We start from the raw sequence: 22,791 nt of genomic DNA, 5'->3' as shown, positions 1-22,791 counted from the left end.
ACCACCCTGTCCTCTACATCTGCCTCTTTTACACCAACTACCTGCATGTCTTCCCTCACCACATCCATGAACCTCCTCCTTGGCCTTCCTCTTTTCCTCCTACCTGGTGGCTCCATCCTCAGCATTCTCCTACCAATATAATTCATGTCCCTCCTCTGCACATGTCCAAACCATCTCAATCTCGCCTCCCTCACCTTGTCACCAAAACATCCTACATGCGCTGTCCCTCTAATAAACTAATTTCTAATCTTTTCCATCCTCGTCACTCCCAACGAAAACCTCAACATCTTCAGCTCTGCTACCTCCAGCTCCACCTCCTGTCTTTTACTCAATGCCACTGTCTCTAATCCATACAACATCGCAGGACTCACCACAATCCTATAAACTTTCCCTTTCATTTTTGCAGATACCCTACTATCACAAATCACTCCTTTCACTCTTCTCCACCCACTCCACCCTGCCTGCACTCTTTTCTTCACTTCTCTAACACACTCTCCATTACTTTGCACTGTTGACCCCAGGTACCTGAACTCCTCCACCTTCTCCAGCTCTTCTCCCTGCAAACGCACCACTCCACTGCCCTCCCTCTCATTCACACACATGTACTTTGTCTTACTCCTACTGACTTTCATTCCCCTTCTCTCCAGCGTGTACCTCCACCTCTCCAGGCTCTTCTCAACCTGCTCCCTACTCTCACCACAATCCTTGATGCAGTCCAACCTCCACCTTGTACCAGTCTGTTGTTCCTACTCCACACTTCACTGCTGTCACACTGTCCTCATACATGTCCTGCACCACCCTCACATACTTCTCTGATACACATGACTTCCTCATACAATACCACAACTTCTCTTTCTGCACTCTGTTGTACGCTTTCTCTAAATCCACAAACACACAATGTAACTCCTCCTGACCTTCTCTATACTTCTCTATCAACATTCTCAAAGCAAATATGTAGTGCTATTCCTCTCCATAAAACCATACTGTTGCTCAGGGTCACCTCTTCTCTCAGCCTGGCTTCCACTACTCTTTCCCATAACTCCATGGTGTAACTGATCAACTTTATTCCCCTGTAGTTACTGCAGGTCTGCACATCTCCCTTATTCTTAAAAACCGGTACCCGGTCTTACTCCTACTGAGTTTCATTCCCCTTCTCTCTAGTGCATATCTCCACCTCTCCAGGCTCTTCTCAACCTGCTCCCTACTCTCACAACAAATCACAATATCATCCGCAAACATCATAGTCCAGGGAGACTCCTGTCTGACCTCTTCCGTCAACCTGTCCATCACTTAGCAAGTCAAAGCAAATAAGGCATCTGTGGTGCTCTTCCTCGGCATGAAACCATACTGTTGCTCACAGATGTTCACCTTTTCTCTCAGCCTGGCTTCCACTACTCTTTCCCATAACTTCATGGTGTGACTGATCAACTTAATTCCCCTGTAGTTACTGCAGGTCTGCACATCTCCTTTATGCTTAAAGATCGGTACCAGCACACTTCTTCTCCATTCCTCAGGCATCTTCTCACCTTTCAAAATCCTGTTAAACAATCTGGTCAAAAACTCCACTGCCATCTCTCCTAAACATCTCCACGCTTCTACCGGTATGTCATCTGGTTCAACCGACTTTCCATTCTTCATCCTCTTAATCGCTGCTTTCACTTCCTCCTTACTAATCCTATCTACATCCTGCTTCACCAACTCCACATCATCCAACCTTCTCTCTCTCTGATTTTCCTCATTCATCGGCTGCTCAAAATACTCCCATCACTTTCTCAACACACTCTCCTCACTAGTCAACACATTTCCCTCTCCATCCTTTACTGCTCTAACTTGCAGTACATCCTTCCCAGCTTGGTCCCTCTGCCTGGCCAATCGGTATAAATCCTTTTCTCCTTCCTTAGTATCCAACCTCTCATACAGCTCCTCATATGCCTTTTCCTTGGCTTTCGCCACATCCCTCTTAACCTGCTGCCGCATCTCCTTGTACTCCTGCCTACTTTTCACATCACTCTGTCCATCCCACTTCTGTTTTGCCAACCTCTTTCTCCTTATGCTCTCCTGCACTTCCTCATTCCACCACCACATCTCCTTGTCTGGCTTTCTATTTCCAGATGTCACACCAAGTACTTTTCTAGCTGCCTTCCTCAACACTCCTGCAGTAGTTGCCCAATCATCCAACACCTCCTTAACACCACTGAGCCTCTGTCTGACCTCTTCCCTGAACCTCACACTACACTCTTCCTCCTTCAGTTTCCACCATCTTATTCTTCTTTTAGTCCTCACTCTCCTCCTCTTCTTCTTCTCCTCCAAAACCATCCTACAGACCACCATCCGATGCTGTCTAGCTACACTGTCCCCTGCCAACACCTTACAGTCTCCAATCTCCTTCAGGTTGCATCTCCTGCATAGCACATAGTCCACCTGTGTGCACCTTCCTCCACTCTTATACATCACCCTATGATCCTCCTTCTTCTTAAAATAAGTGTTCACCACTGCCATTTCCATCCTTTTAGCAAAATCTACCACCATCTGCCCTTCCACATTCCTCTCCTTAAAACCATATCTACCCATCACCTCCTCATCACCTCTGTTCCCTTCACCTACATGCCCATTAAAGTCTGCCCCAATCACCAATCGTTCTTTCCTAGGTACACCATCTACAACTTCATCTAATTCACTCCAGAATCTTTCCTTCTCCTCCATCTCACAGCCAACTTGTGGAGCATAGGCACTGATGACATTTATCATCATCCCTTCAACTTCCACCTTCACGATCATCACCCTATCAGAAACTCTCTTCACCTCCACTACACTCTTACTGTACTCTTCCTTCAGAATCACCACTACACCATTTCTCTTTCCATCCACACCATGATAAAACAGTTTAAACCCACCTCCAATGCTCCTGGCCTTACTCCCTTTCCACTTGGTCTCCTGAACACACAGCATATTTACCTTTCTCCTCTCCATCATATCAGCTATCTCTCTCCCTTTACCCGTCATAGTACCAACATTTAAAGTACCAACCCGAACCTCCACTCTCCTGCACTGCTCCTTTCCCTGCCGTCTCTGTAGACATCTTCCTCCTCTCCTTCTCCTCCTACGGCCAACAGTAGCCCAATTTCCACCGGTACCCTGTCGGCTAACGATACCTGTGGCGGTCGTTGTTAACCCGGGCCTCGACCGATCCGGTATGAAATCCTCATTTGTGATCCGCATATTTGATTTGGCACATGTTTTACACTGGATGCCCTTCCTAACGCAACCCTCCCCATTTACCCGGGCTTGGGACCGGCACTAAGAGTGCCCTGGCTTGTGCATCCATAATGGCTGGGTTAGACAACCTTTCCTGAACAATTCACACAAAACAACTTGCTGACAAGAGTGTACCAGTGGATTTTTTTTGTTTATTATGCCAGGACAGATTTAATAGAGTCTCCCTTAGAGTGCCAAGAGCTTTCTCTAGACTCTGAGCTACCAAGGCTCTTTTCTGAAAGATCACTGTCCAGAGTGGTTAAAGCAACAGAAAAGACCATGAACTCTTATCTTCCTTTCATCACATACATTTACACACAGCAATACAGGACCAGGGCCAGGAGAAAAGTCAAAAACTTACACCATACTGGACACAAGCTCTTCTCAGTGCCTCTATCAAGTAGGGTTACTGGATCTTGAGGACAAACAATAAGCGAGGAGGATTTTTTTTCTGCTGGAAAACCAGTTACACAGACACACAAGCACATTTACACTACTTTGAACTATTAAATTGTATTTAAGAATATTATGCACACTGTAAAGTTTCTGTATATGAAAAGCATAATATATTATTTTTTTTATAATATATCCTTGACTTCTATTAGGTGATATACACAGGAAATAAGGGGCATAGACAACATAAAAAAATGAGTTAGCAAGGGTTTATTAATCAAGTAATAACAATAAACTTAATAAAAAAGTAATGCAATTAAAGCATTAATAATGAGTAAAAAGATACATTGAAGAGACCCCTTGTCCTGCAGGTTGTTATGTATGTTGCTCTCTTAGCATGAGGGAAAATGTTTGACATACCTATCTACTAACACCTCCAAACTGTCATTGATCATATTTTGGGCTGCTTTCAGGAGGGCAAGGAAGCAAACATGGTGTATCTTGGCATAAAGCAGGTGGTGAGTCAGTGACAACCTCACTGGGTTCTGGTTTTAGAAAAGTTTAAGCAAGTTTGCTCAGGCTTGTCAGCACCCAGGTTCAAGATGCTGACCTTCAAGCAGGTTGTGCTTCAAATCAGATCCAAGGACTGATTTGTCATGGTAGAGCTAAAGGATGCGTACTTTCATGTATCCATCCTATCTTCTCACAGGAAGTTCCTGAGGTTCGCTTTGGAGGCAGAAGCTTAACAATACCAGGTTCTTCTGTTTGGCCTTGCCCTTTCACCCCGTACCTTCACAAAATGTGTGGATGCGGCTCTGATTTCCCTGAGGTCTCAGGGCATCTGCATCAGGGCATCTGCATCAGGGCATCTGCATCTGCATACGGCCCTCGGCATCGAGATGTCATTCTCGCCCACATGAAGTTGTTGGGGTTTAGGCTGAACACCGGGAAAAGTGTGCTTTCTCCATTAGAGAGAACCACCTATCTCGGTGTCATATGGGATTCGACTACTTTGCGCGCACAGCTTTTCCCTGCCCGCATTGTGGCCATCCTTACACCGTCAGGAAGGTCAGAAAAGGGCAGCCATTCACTGTCAAGCAGTTCCAGAAACTGCTAGGGCTTATGGCAGCTGCGTCCTATGTGATTCCACTTGGCCTGCTGTACATGAGACCCCTTTAGTGGTGGCTCAGGAACCATGGGTTCTCACGGAAGGGCAACCTCCTTCACACCATTAAGGTCACGCCTTAGTGCCCAAGATGTTTGGAGAGATCCCCGGTTCCTATCTCTATGTCCTGTTCTGGGAGTCCCCGGTCGTCGCTTAATGGTAATGACGGATGCATCCCTCACGGGGTGGGGAGTGATCATGAGTGGTCACTCCACCCGAGGTCTGTGGAAAGGGCCCATCTATGCTGGCACATCAACTGCCTAGAGATGCTGGCCATGCTTCTAGCACTGAAGCATTTCCTCTCGAACCTCAGAGGTCACCACATGTTGGTCCGTACGGACAATACTGTGGTGGTCTCCTACATTAACCATTAAGGAGGTCTGCATTCGCGCCTCCTGTGCAGGCTGGTGCACCAGATCCTCCTTTGGGCCCAGGGGAACTTCTCTCTTTGAGAGCAGTTTACACCCCGGGCAGGTTAAACGAGGCTGGGGTTGAGACCTGGGGAATGGCGGCTTCCCAATGTGATGGAGCAGGTTTGGGAGAAATTCGGAAAAACCCAGGTGGATCTGTTCGCGTCCCAAGAGACGTCACACTGTCCCCTCTGGTTCTCCCTTACTCCTCCATGCCATGGCTTAGGCGTGGCCGAGGCAGCGTCTGTACGCCTTTACCCCCATTGCGCTGCTTCTAGGAGTTCTGGAGAGAGTTTGCCGGGACAGAGTCCGTCTCCTCCTGGTAGCTCTAAGCTGGCCAAGCAAACCATGGTTCGCGGACCTGGTAGCTCTCCTCGAGCAAACTCCTTGGGGTATTCCTCTGGGAGATCTTCTTTCCCAGCTCAGGGGTGCCATATTTCACCCCTGTCTGGATCTGTGGAGGCTGTGGCTGTGGCCCCTGAGGGGGCACAGCCCTGAGGGGGCACAGCTCTGAGGTTCTGTTCTCTCCACCGAGGTGGTAAAGACCATTCTCCACTCCATAGCTTCCTCCATGAGGAGGTCATATGCCGCCAGGTGGCGTCTGTTCTGCTTGTGGTGTGAAAAACACCAGCTGGATCCAGTCCACTGCACAGTTGGTTCAGTGCTGGATTTCCTCCAGGGACAGTTCACCAAGGGGTTGGCTCCATCCACCCTAAAAGTCTACGTGTCGGCCATTTCGGCTTATCACGCCCCCATGGCCAGGCAATCTCTGGCAGAGACCCAATGGTAACACTTTTTTTTGCATGGCACCCGGAGGCTGAGGCCCGACTTAGAGTGCCTGGATGGGACCTGGCCATCGTTTTGGGGGCTCTGTCTGAGCCCCCCTTCGAGCCTCTAGCCGAGGCAACTTGGAGGCACCTTTTAATCAAGACCGCATTCTTGTTGGCCATCTGCTCTTTCAAGAGAATAGGGGCCCTTTCTGTGGCCCCCCTTCTTCCTGGAGTTTACCCCAGGAATGGCTAGTGCCTTCCTGTACCTCCATATGGGTTACATCCCATACAGGCATTCTATCCTCCTCCATTCCAGGCCCCAGATCAGGAGAAACTGATCGGTGTGCACACTGGACACCTACTTCCACAGGACGGGTCCTTGGAGAAGGGCCGATCAGCTGCTCGTCCATTACGGCCCTCCCAAAAGAGGCCTCCCTGCTAATAAGCAGACCCTGAGCAGATGGATTGTTGATGCTATCACATCATCTTATGAGTCCTCTAGTCTCCTCACTCACTTCAGTGTCAGAGCTAACTCCACCTGGAGTGTGGCTGCCTCAAAATCTTGGTCCTCTCGAGTTACTCTCCAAGACATATGTAATGGTATGGTATGTATGATATGTATGGTCGTGATGTTTACACACATTATTTCAGTGTGTGAACACTCGGGCGCGTTCCCAAAGCGTTTCGACGCAGCGTCTCGTTCCCTCAGGGAACTAGGGTTACATACGTAACCTAGAGACATTTCACCTCCTCTGCATCTCCAGCCATCTTAGTTCTTGTGGAACTAAGATAAGATAAGATAAGATAAGATAAGATAAGATAAGATAAGATAAGATAAGATAAGATCAAGAGGCTTGGTTTCTAAACTAGGACAACAATAAACATAGCCAATGCTCGGGGTCCACCAGGCTCTTAAAATACAACTGAAATTGCAACTGATAGTTGTCTGGTAAGTTGAAAAGCCATTTAAGTGTTCCAAGTATATAAAAGTTAATTGATGATAATAATGATAATAATGATAATAATGATAATAATAATAATAATAATAATAATAATAATAATAATAATAATAATAATAATAATAATAATCACACTAGCATAGTTTCCTGATGCACTGGATGAACACTGGATTATAACATATGAAGGCGTTTTTAGTAAAATACTAAACCAATCCAAAAGTTTCCAGTATGTTTCAAATAAATACACAATCTAATCAAAGCACAAAATCATGAACAAAGGTCAAATCCCCATCACAATGTGACAGAAATTTTAAGAATAAACTGTGGTGTCCAGGAAAGGTTGTGAAGCTTTACAAAATAGGAAGTGGATAGTCTGCATCTGTTTGCCAAACTTTTGCCAGGCATTGTAGCAGAACTCTGCAATATTACAATCCAGTGTCACTTACATCACCCCAAGTTGTTTAGAATGGTTTCAAGAAAAAAGCCCTTGCACTTTCATGCAAAAAAACAAACACAAGCATGTTCAGTTTGCCAAAGAAACCTGAACATTTTGATACATGGCATCATGATATTACTGTAAATGAACACCTGACTCTCTCTGCCAGAAAGCTAAAAATGGGCCATGGTTGGTTCTTCAAACAGGACAATGCTCCACATTAGCAAAAATTATTTGCTTATCACAAAATCTATGTACTGTCATGTCCTGCCATTTGAAGGATGTGCAGAGATTCTCTATTGAGAAATTAATTAACCCATTGTATGTCAATTCTGCATTTGATTGTCATTTGCTTCTGTTCCTCAGGGCCTGACCCATAAAAGAGCAATGGAGCTTCTGGCAGAGCATGGGCCTAATGTCCTTACTCCACCTCCAACTATCCCAGAGTGGGTGAAATTCTGTAAACAGTTGTTTGGAGGGTTCTCTATCCTTCTGTGGATAGGTGCTGTCCTGTGTTTCCTTGCTTATGGTATCCAATTTGTAAGTGAGGATGAGCCAGCCAATGACAATGTGAGTGTAGTGCAAAATCAATAAAAAAAAAGAATATACAGTATGTGCCAATCTGCTTTTAACCATTTCAAAAATTTTGTTTTGTTAGTCATGGAAAATGGATAAACATCATGTTAGCTATCAGTGCTAAACAATTAAGTCATTTTTTTTCCATTTTCTATTTTCACGAATTAACCCTACGTTTAAAGTTAATTTCTATAGCGATTTTCACAAGGGACATTGTCTCAAAACAGCGTTACAGAATTTTACATAGCTTTACTGTGTAAGACATTTAACCTTTTAAGCCACATTTTTTTGTTGCAATTATTTTATAAAAAATACACACTGCTTTTTAATTAAGTGTTTAGTGGTTGTTAAATACAAATTTGCACCAAGCCAACGATTTCTTCAAGAACTGTAATTTTTGTCAAATTAAAATCTGAGCTACACTGATAATAATAATTTTTTCCGTTCCTACCTTAATGTGAAACAGTTATATTTGGGAGTAGTTCTGGCTGCTGTAGTCATCATAACTGGTTGCTTTTCCTATTACCAAGAGGCTAAAAGTTCACGCATCATGGACTCCTTCAAAAACATGGTGCCACAGGTCAGTACCAAACACAAATGCTGCACATTACAATGCTTCTAATACCAAGTACATTTCACTTTGAATATAACTATGTACACACAAAATAATTTTTAATTCTATGGTTTTGCATATCAGGACATAATAAAAAAATCTGGTCCTCTGCAGGTCTTAAAATGAGATGTAAACCTCAGATGAAAAACAACACGACATATTACATATTTGTAATTATTAGTTTTTTTTATAACGAATATAAAGCCAAAAAGGAAAGGGTATGTGCAAAAAAACAAGGCACATCTATAGTTCTATTGAAGAGGCTAAGATGCAGCTAGGTGCTGCTAGTTACAGTGGGGCAAAAAAGTATTTAGTCAGCCACCAATTGTGCAGGGTCTCCCACTTAAAAAGATGAGCGAGGCCTGTAATTTTCATCATAGGTACACTTCAACTATGAGAGACAAAATGAGAAAAAAAAATCCTGAAAAATCTCATTGTCTGATTTTTAGAGAATTTATTTGCAAATTATGGTGGGAAATAAGTATTTGGTCAATAACAAAAGTTAATCTCAATACTTTGTTATATACCCTTTGTTGGCAATTACAGATATCAAATGTTTTCTGTAAGTTTCCACAAGGTTTTTACACACTGTTGCTGGTAGTTTTGCCCATTCCTTTATGCAGATCTTCTCTATTGCAGTGATGCTTGGGGGCTGTCGCTGGGCAGCACGGTTTTTGAACTCCCTCCAAAGATTTTTTATGGGGTTGAGATCTGGAGACTGTCTAGGCCACTAAAGGACCGTGAAATGCTTCTTACGAAGCCACTCCATTGTTGCCCGGGCGGTGTGTTTGGGATCATTGTCATGCTGAAAGACCCAGCCACGTTTCATCTTCAATGCCCTTGCTGATGGATGGGGGTTTTTACTCAAAATCTCATGATACATGGCTCCATTCATTCTTTCCTTTACATGGATCAGAAGAAAAACAGCCCCAAAGCATGATATTTCCACCCCATGCTTCACAGTAGGTATGGTGTTCTTTGGATGCAACTCAGCATTCTTTCTCCTCCAAACACGACAAGTTGAGTTTTTACCAAAAAGTTCTATTTTGGTTTCATCTGACATTGATATGACATTCTCCCACTCCTCTTCTGGATCATCCAAATGCTCTCTAGCAAACTTCAGACGGGCCAAGACATGTACTGGCTTAAGCAGGGGAACAGGTCTCGCACTGCAGGATTTGAGTCCCTGGCGGCGTAGTGTGTTACTGATAGTAGCCTTTGTTACTTTGGTCCCAGCTCTCTGCAGGTCATTCACTAGGTCCCCCCATGTGGTTCTGGAATTTTTGCTCACTGTTCTTGTGATCATTTTGACCCCACGTGGTGAGATCTTGCGTGGAGCCCCAGATCGAGGGAGATTATCAGTGGTCTTGTATGTTTTCCATTTTCAAATAATTGCTCCCACAGTTGATTTCTTCACACCAAGCTGCTTACCTATTGCAGATTCAGTCTTTCCAGCCTGGTGCAGGTCTACAATTTTGTTTCTGGTGTCCTTTGACAGCTCTTTGGTCTTCGGGAGTTCCTGATCGTCGCACAGTGCTACGACGGATGTGCCCCTAATGGGATGGGGGGTCATGAGTGGCCGCTCTGCGCAAGGTCTATGGGAGAGTCCCCATCTAAGATGGCACATCAATTTCCTAGAAATGCTGGCCATGCTTCTGGCTTTGAAGCACTTCCTCCCAGACCTCAGAGGCCATCATGTGTCGATCCGCTCGGACAACACTTCAGTGGTCTCATATATCAACCACCAGGGGGGTCTGCACTCGTGCCACCTGTACAGACTGGCATGCCAGATCTTCCTGTGGGCCCAGGGGAAGCTCCTCTCCCTTAGAGCAGCTTATATCCCAGGCCGTTTGAACGAAGCAGCAGACACCCTGTCGTGACAGGAGTCCAAGCCCGGGGAGTGGTGCCTCCACCCTCAGGTGGTGGAGCAGATTTGGGAGAAATTTGGCAAAGCCCGAATAAACCTGTTTGCAACTTTAGAAACGTCGCACTGTCCCCTGTGTTCTCCCTATATCCTCCAGCCCCGCTGGGACTGGATGCCATGGCACAACCGTGAACGAGACTGCGCCTTTATGCCTTCCTTCCTGTCGTGCTGCTTCCAGGAGTTCTGGAGAGAATTTGCTGGGACGTGTCTGGGCATTCACTGGGAAGAGAACTCCTGAAGCATTTTCTCTGTGGCCCCCGGAGGCTGAGGCCCCCAGTGCGTCTTTTTTATGGAACTGCTTGTCCGTTAACACTGCGTTCTTGCTGGCTCGGTCGTCCCACGACCTGTCAGGCTCCAGGCATTTAATCCTCCTCCATTCCAGACCCCAGACCAGGAGAGATTGAGCCGGCTGTGACCGGTCCGAACACTGGACTGCTATGTCTGCCGGACAAGTCCCTGAAGGAAATCAAAACAATCGTTCATCTGCTACGGCCCTCCGAGGAGAGGCCTTCCTGCTTATAAGCAGACATTCAGCAGATGGATTATTGATACTATTGCGTCTTCTTACGGGTCCTCTGGTCTCCCCGCACCATTCAGGGTCAGAGCTCACTATACCCGGAGTGTGGCAGTCGCCAAGGTTTGGTCCTCTGGAGTGTCCCTCCAAGACCTCTCACCTTTGCCAGGTATTACAACCTTGACCTCTGTGCCACTCCTGGCACCTCTGTCCTTTGACCTAGCTGTGCTCATTCACACTAGTCAGGGACTGGTCAGTGTGGTGTTATTGGATTCTCGTTCCCAAAGCGTTTTGACGCAGCTCGAGTTCCTGAAAGGGAAGGTCTCTAGGTTACGTATGTAACCCTAGTTCCCTGAGTGAACTAAATGCTGAGTTTCTATACCACACCTCCAGCGTCCCTTCAGCGCTTCCTTCTCGGTTACAGAAGCTAAAGCCGGCTTCTCTCCATGGGCATTTTATACTTCCTGGTCGTGACATCAAGTCAAGTCAAGTCAAGTTTATTTGTATAGCGCTTTTCACAACAGACATTGTCTCAAAGCAGCTTTACAGAAAACAACAGTGAAGGTGAATGGTGTGCGTTTGTCCCTGATGAGCAGCCGTGGCGACAGTGGCAAGGAAAAACTCCCTTAGATGATATGAGGAAGAAACCTTGAGAGGAACCAGACTCAAAGGGGAACCCATCCTCATATGGGTGACATCAAAAGTTTGGTCATAAATCTTTCAACAATACAGAACAATTTGTGATCATCATAGATCCAGCATCAGCTTCTCCATGCCAGGGCCTTTAAACACTCGGCATCTACTTCTCCATGATCATCCATAGGTCCATAATCTTCACGAGGTGGGACGTGACTGGAGCTGGCCAAACCTCAGGAAGCCTCGGGATGGGGAGAGAAAGAGAAGCAGTGGAGAGGAATTAGCGTAGCTGCTGTTCATGATATTAACAGCACAAGTTGATAATGTGCATGTGATCAGATGTTCTGGAGCACAAGGTTGTGATGTGATGTGCGTGATGTGTGTTATGTGTAGGCTTTGCTAAAAAGATATGTTTTTAATCTACACTTAAACTGGGAGAGTGTATCTGAACCCCGAACACTGTCAGGAAGACTATTCCAGAGTTTAGGAGCTAAATGTGAAAATGCTCTACCGCCTTTAGTGGACTTTGCTATTCTAGGAACTACTAGAAGCCCAGAGTTTTGAGATCTCAGGGAGCGTGACGGATTGTAGCGTGTTAAGAGACTGGATAGATACATGGGAGCCAAACCATTTAGTGCTTTATAAGTGAGTAGCAGTAGTTTGTAGTCTATTCGAAACTTAATAGGAAGCCAATGTAGGGACGATAAGATTGGGGTTATATGATCGTATTTTCTTGACCTAGTAAGAACTCTTGCTGCGGCATTCTGAACTAACTGAAGCTTGTTTATTAATGATGCAGGACATCCACCTAGTAATGCATTACAGTAGTCTATTCTAGAGGTCATAAACGCATGGACGAGCTTCTCTGCATCAGATATAGATAACATATTTCTTAGCTTAGAAATATTTCTAAGGTGAAAGAAGGCTGTTTTTGTAACTTGATTGATGTGATTTTTAAAAGATAAGTTGCTGTCTAAAATAACTCCCAGGTCTTTTACCGTTGAACTAGTAGTTACAGAACAACCGTCTAAATGCAGGCTGAGATGCTGGAGCTTCTGTGTACTATTTTTTGGGCCGATGAGCAAAATCTCCGTTTTATCAGGATTTAATAGCAGAAAGTTATGGGTCATCCAATCTCTTATTTCTTCAACACACTCAGTTATGCGAGCTAATTGAGCTGTATCGCCTGGTTTGGATGAAATATATAGCTGGGTATCATCAGCATAACAATGGAAGCTAATTCCATGCCTTCTAATAATATTTCCTAATGGAAGCATGTATATTGTAAAAAGCAGGGGTCCCAGAACTGACCCTTGTGGCACGCCATAATTTACTAGCATTATCCTGGATAGCTCTCCATTTAAATCTACGAAATGGTAACGATTGGACAGGTAGGATTTAAACCAGCTTAATGCCTGTCCCTGAATACCGATGTAATTCTGTAAGCGATCGAGGAGAAGATCATGATCTATAGTGTCGAACGCAGCACTAAGATCTAGTAAAACTAATAGGGAGATGTAGCCTTGGTCTGAAGCTAAAAACAGGTCGTTAGTGATTTTAACTAGAGCAGTTTCTGTGCTATGATGGGGCCTAAAACCTGACTGAAACTCTTCAAAGATATTGTTCTCCTGCAAGTGGTTACATAACTGGGCAGCGACAATCTTTTCTAAAATCTTAGACATAAATGGGAGATTTGAAATTGGTCTGTAATTCGATAGCGTGTTTGGATCCAGATTAGGTTTTTTTTTGAGGGGCTTAATAACTGCTAACTTGAGGGATTTAGGGACATGACCTAACGATAGTGAGGAGTTAATAATATTTAAAAGAGGCTCACCAGCTGTATATAACACTTCCTTCAGTAGTTTAGTGGGAATTGGATCTAACTGACATGTTGTTGATTTAGCTTTCATAATAGCATCATACAGCTCTTCCTGTCCTATACATGTAAAACAGTGTAGTTGTGGGGTTGTAAGTACGATTGTGTCAGGAGATGCTGTCAGAGGTTGAACTGCCACAATTGTTTTTCGAATGTTATCTATTTTTTCAGTGAAGAAATTCATAAAGTCTTCACTACTAAACTGTGATGGAACACATTTTTCAGATCCCTGATTTGTTGTTAATTTAGCGACTGTACTGAAAAGGAACCTGGGATTGTTTTTGTTATTTTCTATGAGTTTGCTCAGGTGTTTAGCTCTAGCAGCTTTTAGCGCCTGTCTGTAGCTAAGCATACTGTCTTTATACGCAATTCTAAATACCTCCAATTTAGTTTTCCTCCATTTTCTCTCCAGATTACGTGTTGTTCTCTTTAGGGCATGCGTATGACTATTATACCAAGGTGCAGTTGCTTGTTCTCGAACCTTTTTTAACCGGATGGGGGCAACAGTGTCTAAAGTGCTAGTGAGGATAAGGTCTATGTTGTTCGCCATCTCATCAAGATGATCAGCATTTATGGGTTTAATGTGAAACTGAGATAAATCAGGCAGATAAATCCACATCACCCTGCGGTGACAGCATGCCTTCAATTTTGACTGATTAAACTTATTATTCAGAGAATGGACAATGCAGTTGGGTTCCCAAAGCGTTCTGACGCAGCGTCTTGTTCCCTCAGGGAACGTCTCTAGGTTACGAACGTAACCCTAGTTTCCCGAAGGAACGAGACGCTGCGTCGAAACGCTATGGGAACGCCCCATGCGTGACCACGCTCTGAACCACGTGTGAAATCTAGCCAATAGGCAAGCCGTGACGTCATAGACAGGCGACGTCGCGTAAACCAGGAAGCTACAAGATGGCTGTGCGGTGGTAGCGACATTAGCTTCTGCAAAGAGAGAAGGTAAGCGCCGCAGGGATGCAGGGAGTGTGGCACGGAGACGCAGCGTCTCGTTCCTTCGGGGAACTAGGGTTACGTTCGTAACCTAGAGACATTCCCCTTCAGGAACTCGAGCTGCGTCGAAACGCTATAAGAACGAGTGTCCAATCACGCCACACTGACCAGACCCTGCCGAAAGAGTGAGGGCCTCAGCACCAGCACGCAGAACAGAGGAGCCCGGGGCGGCTCTGAGGTCAAGGCCATAAAACCAGACAAAGGTCAGCGGGGTGGACCAACCCGCAGCGTCACAGACGTCCCGGAGTGACACTCCAGTGGATCCGGCCGCAGAGGCCGCCACACTCCGGCGGAGCGAGCCCTGACCGCGATCGGAGCGGGGACCAGGACTCGCAGCCAAACAACTGCACCCACCACCTCCAAGGACTCGTCCTGTGGAGATAAGCACCCAGTGCTCGCACTGGACACAGGCGGGTCTCGTAACCCCTGGTCGGGGGCTATTAGCAGAGGAGGGCAGAATGCCTGTAACATGACACATCGTGTGGGAGCACCCAGCGTGTAAGGAAACACCCTGGCCATGCCAGGGGGCAACTCCAGGCGGGACGAGGCAACTGCCAAGACCCAGACAGGCACCCTGAGTCGCATCCCGGGCCACAGCCTCCGGGCACCGCGGAGGAAACGTGTCACCAATGGGACCTACCCAGTGAACACGGAAACCCTCAGGGTCGAAGGGGTTAACCCTGCAGCAAACTGTACCTGCAAAAACACCAGAACTGAACCGACCGGGCAGTTAACTGGGTCCAAGTCATGGTGCTCACACCGTGACGTGAACAGTCGCCATCATGCGGCGTACGACCTCCTCGTGAAGGGAGCTCTGGAGTGGAGAAGGGCCTCTACTACCTCGGTAGAGAGAACAGCCGCTATGAACTGTGCCTCCTTAGGGGCCACAGCCTCCACAACCCCGGGCGGGAGTGAACCAGGGTTCCGACCGCCATCGAGGTGCCACCAGGAGGAGAAGACTTCCTCCCGGCGAACTCATACCAGAACTCCCGAGAGCAGCGCGACTGGGTGGAAAGGCGTACAGGCGTAGCCTCGGCCAAGACCGTCCCATGGCAGCCACTGTCTCGACAGGGCGTCTGCTCAGACATCCAACCATCCCAGGACGTAAACGGCTCCACAAGAGGACACCCTGCGGCAGCTGTTTGCAAGGGCGAGACCGGAGGCCCCCCTGGTGGTAGATGTACGAGACCACCGCGCGGACCAACACATAGCCATCTCTAAGGACTGGGAGGAAGTGTTGTAACCCCAACAACACTGCCAGTATCTCCCGGCAACCTATGTGCCACAAGAGACGTGTGCCGCTCCACAGACCCCGGGCGGAGCGGCCACTCATGACCGCCCTCCCACCCCGTGAGGGAAGCGTCCGTCGTTAGCGTTACGCGACGACAAGGAGTCCCTAAAACGGGGCCTCGGGACAGAACGTAGGGTCCTACCATGCAACCAAGGCTCAAAGGGCACACCGTGAGACCTTGATGGTACGATACAGACCCCCTCAGGGGGAGAACCCTCCTGCCCCGGAGCCACCACTGGAGGGGCCACATGCGGAGAAGGCCGAGTGGAAAAACCGAGAAAGCGGTTCCCCCTGCGCTGGGGAAAAGTACACTTTACCCGGCGTTTCAGTCTGAACCCCAGTACCTTCATGCAGGCGAGAACAGCATCTCAATGCCGAACCGCCTGGCGCTCTAAAGAGCCAACATCAACCAATCGTCGATATAATACAAAATGCGGCTGCCCATCGTGTGGAAGCAACCCGTAGCCTGACCTGCCGCGTAGCCCTACCCACCGATAGCCTTCACAGACGCAACACTCGGGGAGAGATAGCTAGCTAGCGTCTCTACCAAAAGCGGCATCGTCCCGTAGCCACGCCACTTCGCTCCAACAACATTCACGCACAGCGAAAGAACATCAGAAAAGCACGTGCGCACACGGGCCTCCCAGGACCCAGACACCTCGGTGCGCAGATCAGGGAAGGCGCTGAGGCTGTGACACAGGGTGCAGGAAACGCACAACCAGCTCACTGGGTGCGCGCTGCATCTGCCACACGACCGGCCAAGCTAAATCCAAGTTAAATCTGGCCCGCGCCACGACCTCAAGGAGCCCCACATACAGCACAGGCTGTGAGGAGTCCGCAGGCTCGCTAGCATCCATCATCTCATCCTCCTTGAAGAAAGAGACATGCAATGCTGCGCTGCCCGCACCGGGAGAAGAAGCAGCCGCCAGGCATGCTTCCCCTAATTCCCCGAAATTTCATCCACCTCGGAGGAAGAAATACGGAGCACCGCGTCACGCACACCGGGAAAAGAACCAATTCCAAACGAGCGCTCTCCCCGGGAAACAGGAGCTCGGCTAGCAACCGAGAGCGCATAGCCACACGGCTAATGCCAACAGCCGATACCATCGAGAGCCGAAGCCTCGAGGGAGAGCGCCCACCTCAGAGAGCGCTCCCCGAAACTCCCCCACCTCGGAGGAAGAATACGGAGCACCGCGTCACACGCACCGGAGAAGGAACCGCAAAACGAGCGCAATCCCCGGGGAACGGGAGCTCGCCTCGCAGCCGGGAGCGCATAGCCGCACGGCTAAAATGCTGACAGCCGATACCATCGAGAGCCGACTAAGCACGCTCCTAAGCTAATCAAACAACACGTCGGAGACGGAATTCTGCCTGCATATAAGCTCATGACTGCACAGATAACACACTCAAAGCGCTTACCTGAACGAGCAGAAGCTAATGTCGCTACCACCGCACAGCCATCTTGTAGCTATCTGGTTTACGCGACGTCGCCTGTCTATGACGTCACGGCTTGCCTATTGGCTAGATTTCACACGTGGTTCAGAGCATGGTCACGCAGGGGCGTTCCCATAGCGTTTCGACGCAGCTCGAGTTCCTGAAGGGGAACTAGGGTTACATACATAACCTAGACACATTTATTTTGTATGTGTATTTTGTATGCTCATTAATATCAGGTTAAATTAATATTTATTTTAGTGAACGGTGTTCATGTGTGCAATGTAAAAGCAATACTATGTTCAAATAGTGTTTTATTATACATAGCAACTGGCAATATATATATATATATATATATATATATATATATATATATATATATATATATAAATTTTTTTATTATTATTTATTCTGTTATGTTGCAACCATATACAAAATTTAAAGAACAATGACTGCAATTTGTCAAGGAACAATTGCTACCCTGTTATAGCAATTTGGTTTACTTAAAAAAATAGCAACGAGTCAATGAGTCTTAACAGTATTTGAGTCCTGGCACTCCTAACAAATGTTATATATATTTTTTTCCACACAAACAATTTAACCAAGCAACTTGTAAGCAACTGATTCAGAAACTTGTCAGATGAGCAGAGCAGCAGCTAGCTTGGACAGGAATTGGATAACTCACATGCCATATCTTGATATTTTTAGAAGTGCCATTTTATTTAGTATATCATAAACAGGGCTGGTAAGTTAACCATGGTTAAGTGATTTATATACTTAACACATATTATTTACTAAATAATACTGCTAATACTTTACTAATAATACTTTATTTTAGCATAGTTATCATGAATGAAGTGATTACATACTATATCAGTTAAAAAACACCAAACACAATAAAAGTAAAAGCAAACACCTTAATAATTATTAGTTATTATGTTTTGTTACTGATTGTTGATACGATTACTCAGGTAAACTAACTGAGAGCTTTAATTAAGATGTGTCATTCATCAATAACACCTTTATCACCTCCTCTGATTTTGTTCTCTCTCTCTCTCTCTCTCTCTCTCTCTCTCTCTCTCTCTCTCTCTCTCACACACACACACACACACACACACACACACACACACACACACACACACACACACACACACACTCTTTTTACTGTTTTATAGCAAGCTTTGGTGATCCGTGAGGGTGAGAAGAAGCAGATTAATGCAGAGGAGGTGGTTCTGGGAGACCTGGTGGAAATAAAAGGGGGTGATCGCATTCCGGCTGACCTACGGATTATCTCCTCCAGTTCCTGCAAGGTAGGAGAGAATTAAGGGAGCTAAGTCAGACTCAAAAACAGAGAATAAAAAATATAAAACCCTTCAATGCCATTAAAATAAAAGGGATAAAATTTAATGCTTTCTTACATTCACACATAAAATGCAAATAATTTCACACAAAAACCCCCATACAAAAAAAAATAAATCTTATATATAAAATAATAGACACCCTACTAATTTTATTTCTTTATTATTTAAATATATATTTAAATACTGTGTAAAACTAGTATTTATTTACAATTTGTCAATGATGTTAAGGAGTTAATTAATATATTATAAATATTATTATAATATTTTCTAGACTAGATTAGGGAACTGAACAAGTGTTTAGATCTCAGTGCTCATTGCTGGGCCCTCAAACAAGGTCGCAAAACTTTAACAACATGATTTGGTTGTTTAAATAAGTCAGGCTGGATAAGGGTGTCTACCAAATGACATAAATGTATGATCAGTTTTTTTTCTCACTGTACAAGGTCTGAAAAAGTACAAAAAGCATTTGTTCTCTTATAATTGCTTAGTATGAAAGAAGTGTTATGGTTTAAATAAATATTAGCTCAAATCTCGTACTCTTGCAGGGATAGGCAGTATTTCAAATATGTATTTCAAATATAAACTAGGATTTTGTGATTTGGAGTTAATAGGGTTGATTTAAATGGCTTCATATTTGGTATCAAAATACTTTAGTGTTTTGTATTTTTGTAGCTTTAAAATACTGTAAAATACTCATAGAAATGTGGCCACTGACTGGTGCCTACTCATTAGTTTTTCCAGACTTGTTGAGATCAGAACAGAAAATTTATTCATATGGAAGAAGGTGGTCAAGGTAAGAAATGTGCAGACTGCCAGTTTTCAAATAAGTGTACAATGATTGATAAATAAATATTCAATTGCCGAATATTGTACCTATTGCATGAATGACTGCCTGACACATAATAATTAATTATTATATTTATGATTAACAATCAAATGATTGTTAGTTAGGAACTAGTTGCTATAAATACAGGTGCCATCATATGTTTTCTTATGAATGACCTGTTTTTCATGAGTCAGTGTTGCTGTTGCAAAGTAGCCCTTCGTTACCAAACACCAAGTAAATCAATTAGGATACAATTATGAGTCAATCACAAACTGTCAAACATTAAACTGTTGTTTACTTTAAAACTAACTTTCATCTGGGAGATCACAGGGGTATGTATGTGAATATTTGATCTACCGCAAATGTAAATGTAAATGTAATCTGTTAGCATGTAAACATTGTTTACTTAATTCAGTGTAATGGTGAAGGAATGATCAAATAGGCAAATTGTTGGAAGGTTTGCAAAGAAATGTAAAAAATTAAAAAATGATTTTTTAAATAAAAATATACAGTAGTTTATTTTGATTCATGGTGTGGCTGCTGTATTTTGTAGTTTATTTTAATTCACCTACAGTTAAGGTATTTATTTTTAAGTACATTTAGTCCAACTCGGCACTCTTGCCTGATAGAACCACATTACACAAAAAAACCTCTACTAAACCAACTACTTCTGTTAGCCACCTATCCATCTCCCATGAATTAATTAATTCTCTAGCATATCACTGTACTAGCAACAAACTCTAGACTGGGAATAAAGCATTCTTCTCTTTCTTCTTCTTCTTCTTATATTAATTTCTGTTTGATGCTTTTTGCCATGCAGGTAGACAATTCTTCTTTAACAGGAGAATCTGAGCCTCAAACCCGTTCTCCAGACTGCACTCACGAAAATCCTCTTGAGTCCAGAAACATTGGCTTCTTCTCCACTAACTGTGTGGAGGGTAAGAGATTTATTCATTGTAATTTATTTGCCAACTTGAATCAGTTATAACAAAGATAGATCTTAATTTAGTCTTTGTTTTTCCAGACAATTTAGACATTTTACAGAGAAAGCTCAGGGGTGATAGTTCACAATGCACTTGTGATTTATCTATATTCAGGCACTTAAAGCTATAGTGTTAACTACATTGTGTAGTATGAGAAGGTCATACCTGATTCTTGATAGCATTTTTTATAACCTGCTCTACCTACTTCCTGATTAACCTGACAACATTCTAAACTAAAATGATTGGATGATAAAATGAGTGTGATAAAAATGAGTGTTGAACTTGAAGGAAAATAGTCACATTTTGCAATTTTTTTTTATTTGCAGATCAGCTTTAAAAAACTGTGAATAATTTTTTAATTATTTATACTATATATATTTATACATACATACATATATATATATATATATATATATATATATATATATATATATATATATATATATGTATATATATATATACATACACATATATATATATATATATACATATATATATATATATATATATATATATATATATATATATATATATATATATATATATATATATATATATATATATATATATATATATATACACACACACATACATACATACATACATATATATAATGTATGTAATGTGTATATATATATACAGTGAGGAAAATAAGTATTTGAACACCCTGCTATTTTGCAAGTTCTCCCACTTAGAAATCATGGAGGGGTCTGAAATTGTCATCGTAGGTGCATGTCCACTGTGAGAGACATAATCTAAAAAAAAATATCCAGAAATCACAATGTATGATTTTTTAACAATTTATTTGTATGATACAGCTGCAAATAAGTATTTGAACACCTGAGAAAGTCAATGTTAATATTTGGTACAGTAGCCTTTGTTTGCAATTACAGAGGTCAAACGTTTCCTGTAGTTTTTCACCAGGTTTGCACACACTGTAGGAGGGATTTTGGCCCACTCCTCCACACAGATCTTCTCTAGATCAGTCAGGGTTCTGACCTGTCGCTGAGAAACATGGAGTTTGAGCTCCCTCCAAAGATTCTCTATTGGGTTTAGGTCTGGAGACTGGCTAGGCCATGCCCGAACCTTGATATGCTTCTTACAGAGCCACTCCTTGGTTATCGTGGCTGTGTGCTTCAGGTCATTGTCATGTTGGAAGATCCAGCCTCGACCCATCTTCAATGCTCTAAATGAGGGAAGGAGGTTGTTCCCCAAAATCTCGCAATACATGGCCCCGGTCATCCTCTTCTTAATACAGTGCAGTCGCCCTGTCCCATGTGCAGAAAAACACCCCCAAAGCATGATGCTACCACCCCCATGCTTCACAGTAGGGATGGTGTTCTTGGGATGGTACTCATCATTCTTCTTCCTCCAAACACGTTTAGTGGAATTATGACCCAAAAGTTCTATTTTGGTCTCATCTGAGCACATGACTTTCTCCCATGACTCCTCTGGATCATCTAAATGGTCATTGACAAACTTAAAACGTGCCTGGACATGTGCTGGTTTAAGCAGGGGAACCTTCCGTGCCATGCATGATTTCAAACCATGACGTCTTAGTGTATTACCAACAGTAACCTTGGAAACAGTGGTCCCAGCTCTTTTCAGGTCATTGACCAGCTCCTCCCGTGTAGTTCTGGGCTGATTTCTCACCTTCCTTAGGATCATTGAGACCCCACGAGGTGAGATCTTGCATGGAGCCCCAGTCCGAGGGAGATTGATAGTCATGTTTAGCTTCTTCCATTTTCTAATGATTGCTCCAACAGTGGACCTTTTTTCACCAAGCTGCTTGGCAATTTCCCCGTAGCCCTTTCCAGCCTTGTGGAGGTGTACAATTTTGTCTCCAGTGTCTTTGGACAGCTCTTTGGTCTTGGCCATGTTAGTAGTTGGATTCTTACTGATTGTATGGGGTGGACAGGTGTCTTTATGCAGCTAACGACCTCAAACAGGTGCATCTAATTTAGAATAATAAATGTAGTGGAGGTGGACATTTTAAAGGCAGACTAACAGGTCTTTGAGGGTCAGAATTCTAGCTGATAGACAGGTGTTCAAATACTTATTTGCAGCTGTATCATACAAATTAATAGTTTAAAAATCATATATTGTGATTTCTGGATTTTTTTTTTTAGATTATGTCTCTCACAGTGGACATGCACCTACGATGACAATTTCAGACCACTCCATGATTTCTAAGTGGGAGAACTTGCAAAATAGCAGGGTGTTCAAATACTTATTTTCCTCACTGTATATATATATATATATATATATATATATATATATATATATATATATATATATATATATATATATATATATATATATATATATGTATGTATGTATAAATATATATAGTATAAATAATTA

At 43.9% G+C, this 22,791-nt stretch overlaps 1 protein-coding gene across 1 annotated transcript in view; it reads left to right on the top strand.

Annotated features, from left to right (window-relative positions):
* atp1a2a (ATPase Na+/K+ transporting subunit alpha 2a) overlaps positions 1-22,791 on the top strand; it is a 54,242-nt gene that overhangs the window by 7,699 nt on the left and 23,752 nt on the right. Inside the window, exons 4-7 of the mRNA XM_083525613.1 lie at positions 7,755-7,958; positions 8,431-8,544; positions 18,433-18,567; positions 20,265-20,382. Coding sequence (XP_083381739.1) covers positions 7,755-7,958; positions 8,431-8,544; positions 18,433-18,567; positions 20,265-20,382 — 571 coding nt within the window. The remainder of the gene's footprint in view (positions 1-7,754; positions 7,959-8,430; positions 8,545-18,432; positions 18,568-20,264; positions 20,383-22,791) is intronic.

The sequence above is a fragment of the Silurus aristotelis genome (assembly GCF_946808225.1).
Source record: "Silurus aristotelis genome assembly, chromosome: 22".
NCBI lineage: Eukaryota > Metazoa > Chordata > Actinopteri > Siluriformes > Siluridae > Silurus > Silurus aristotelis.
Note: the sequence above shows the minus strand (reverse complement) of the source record. Positions and strands in the feature narration are given on the sequence as shown.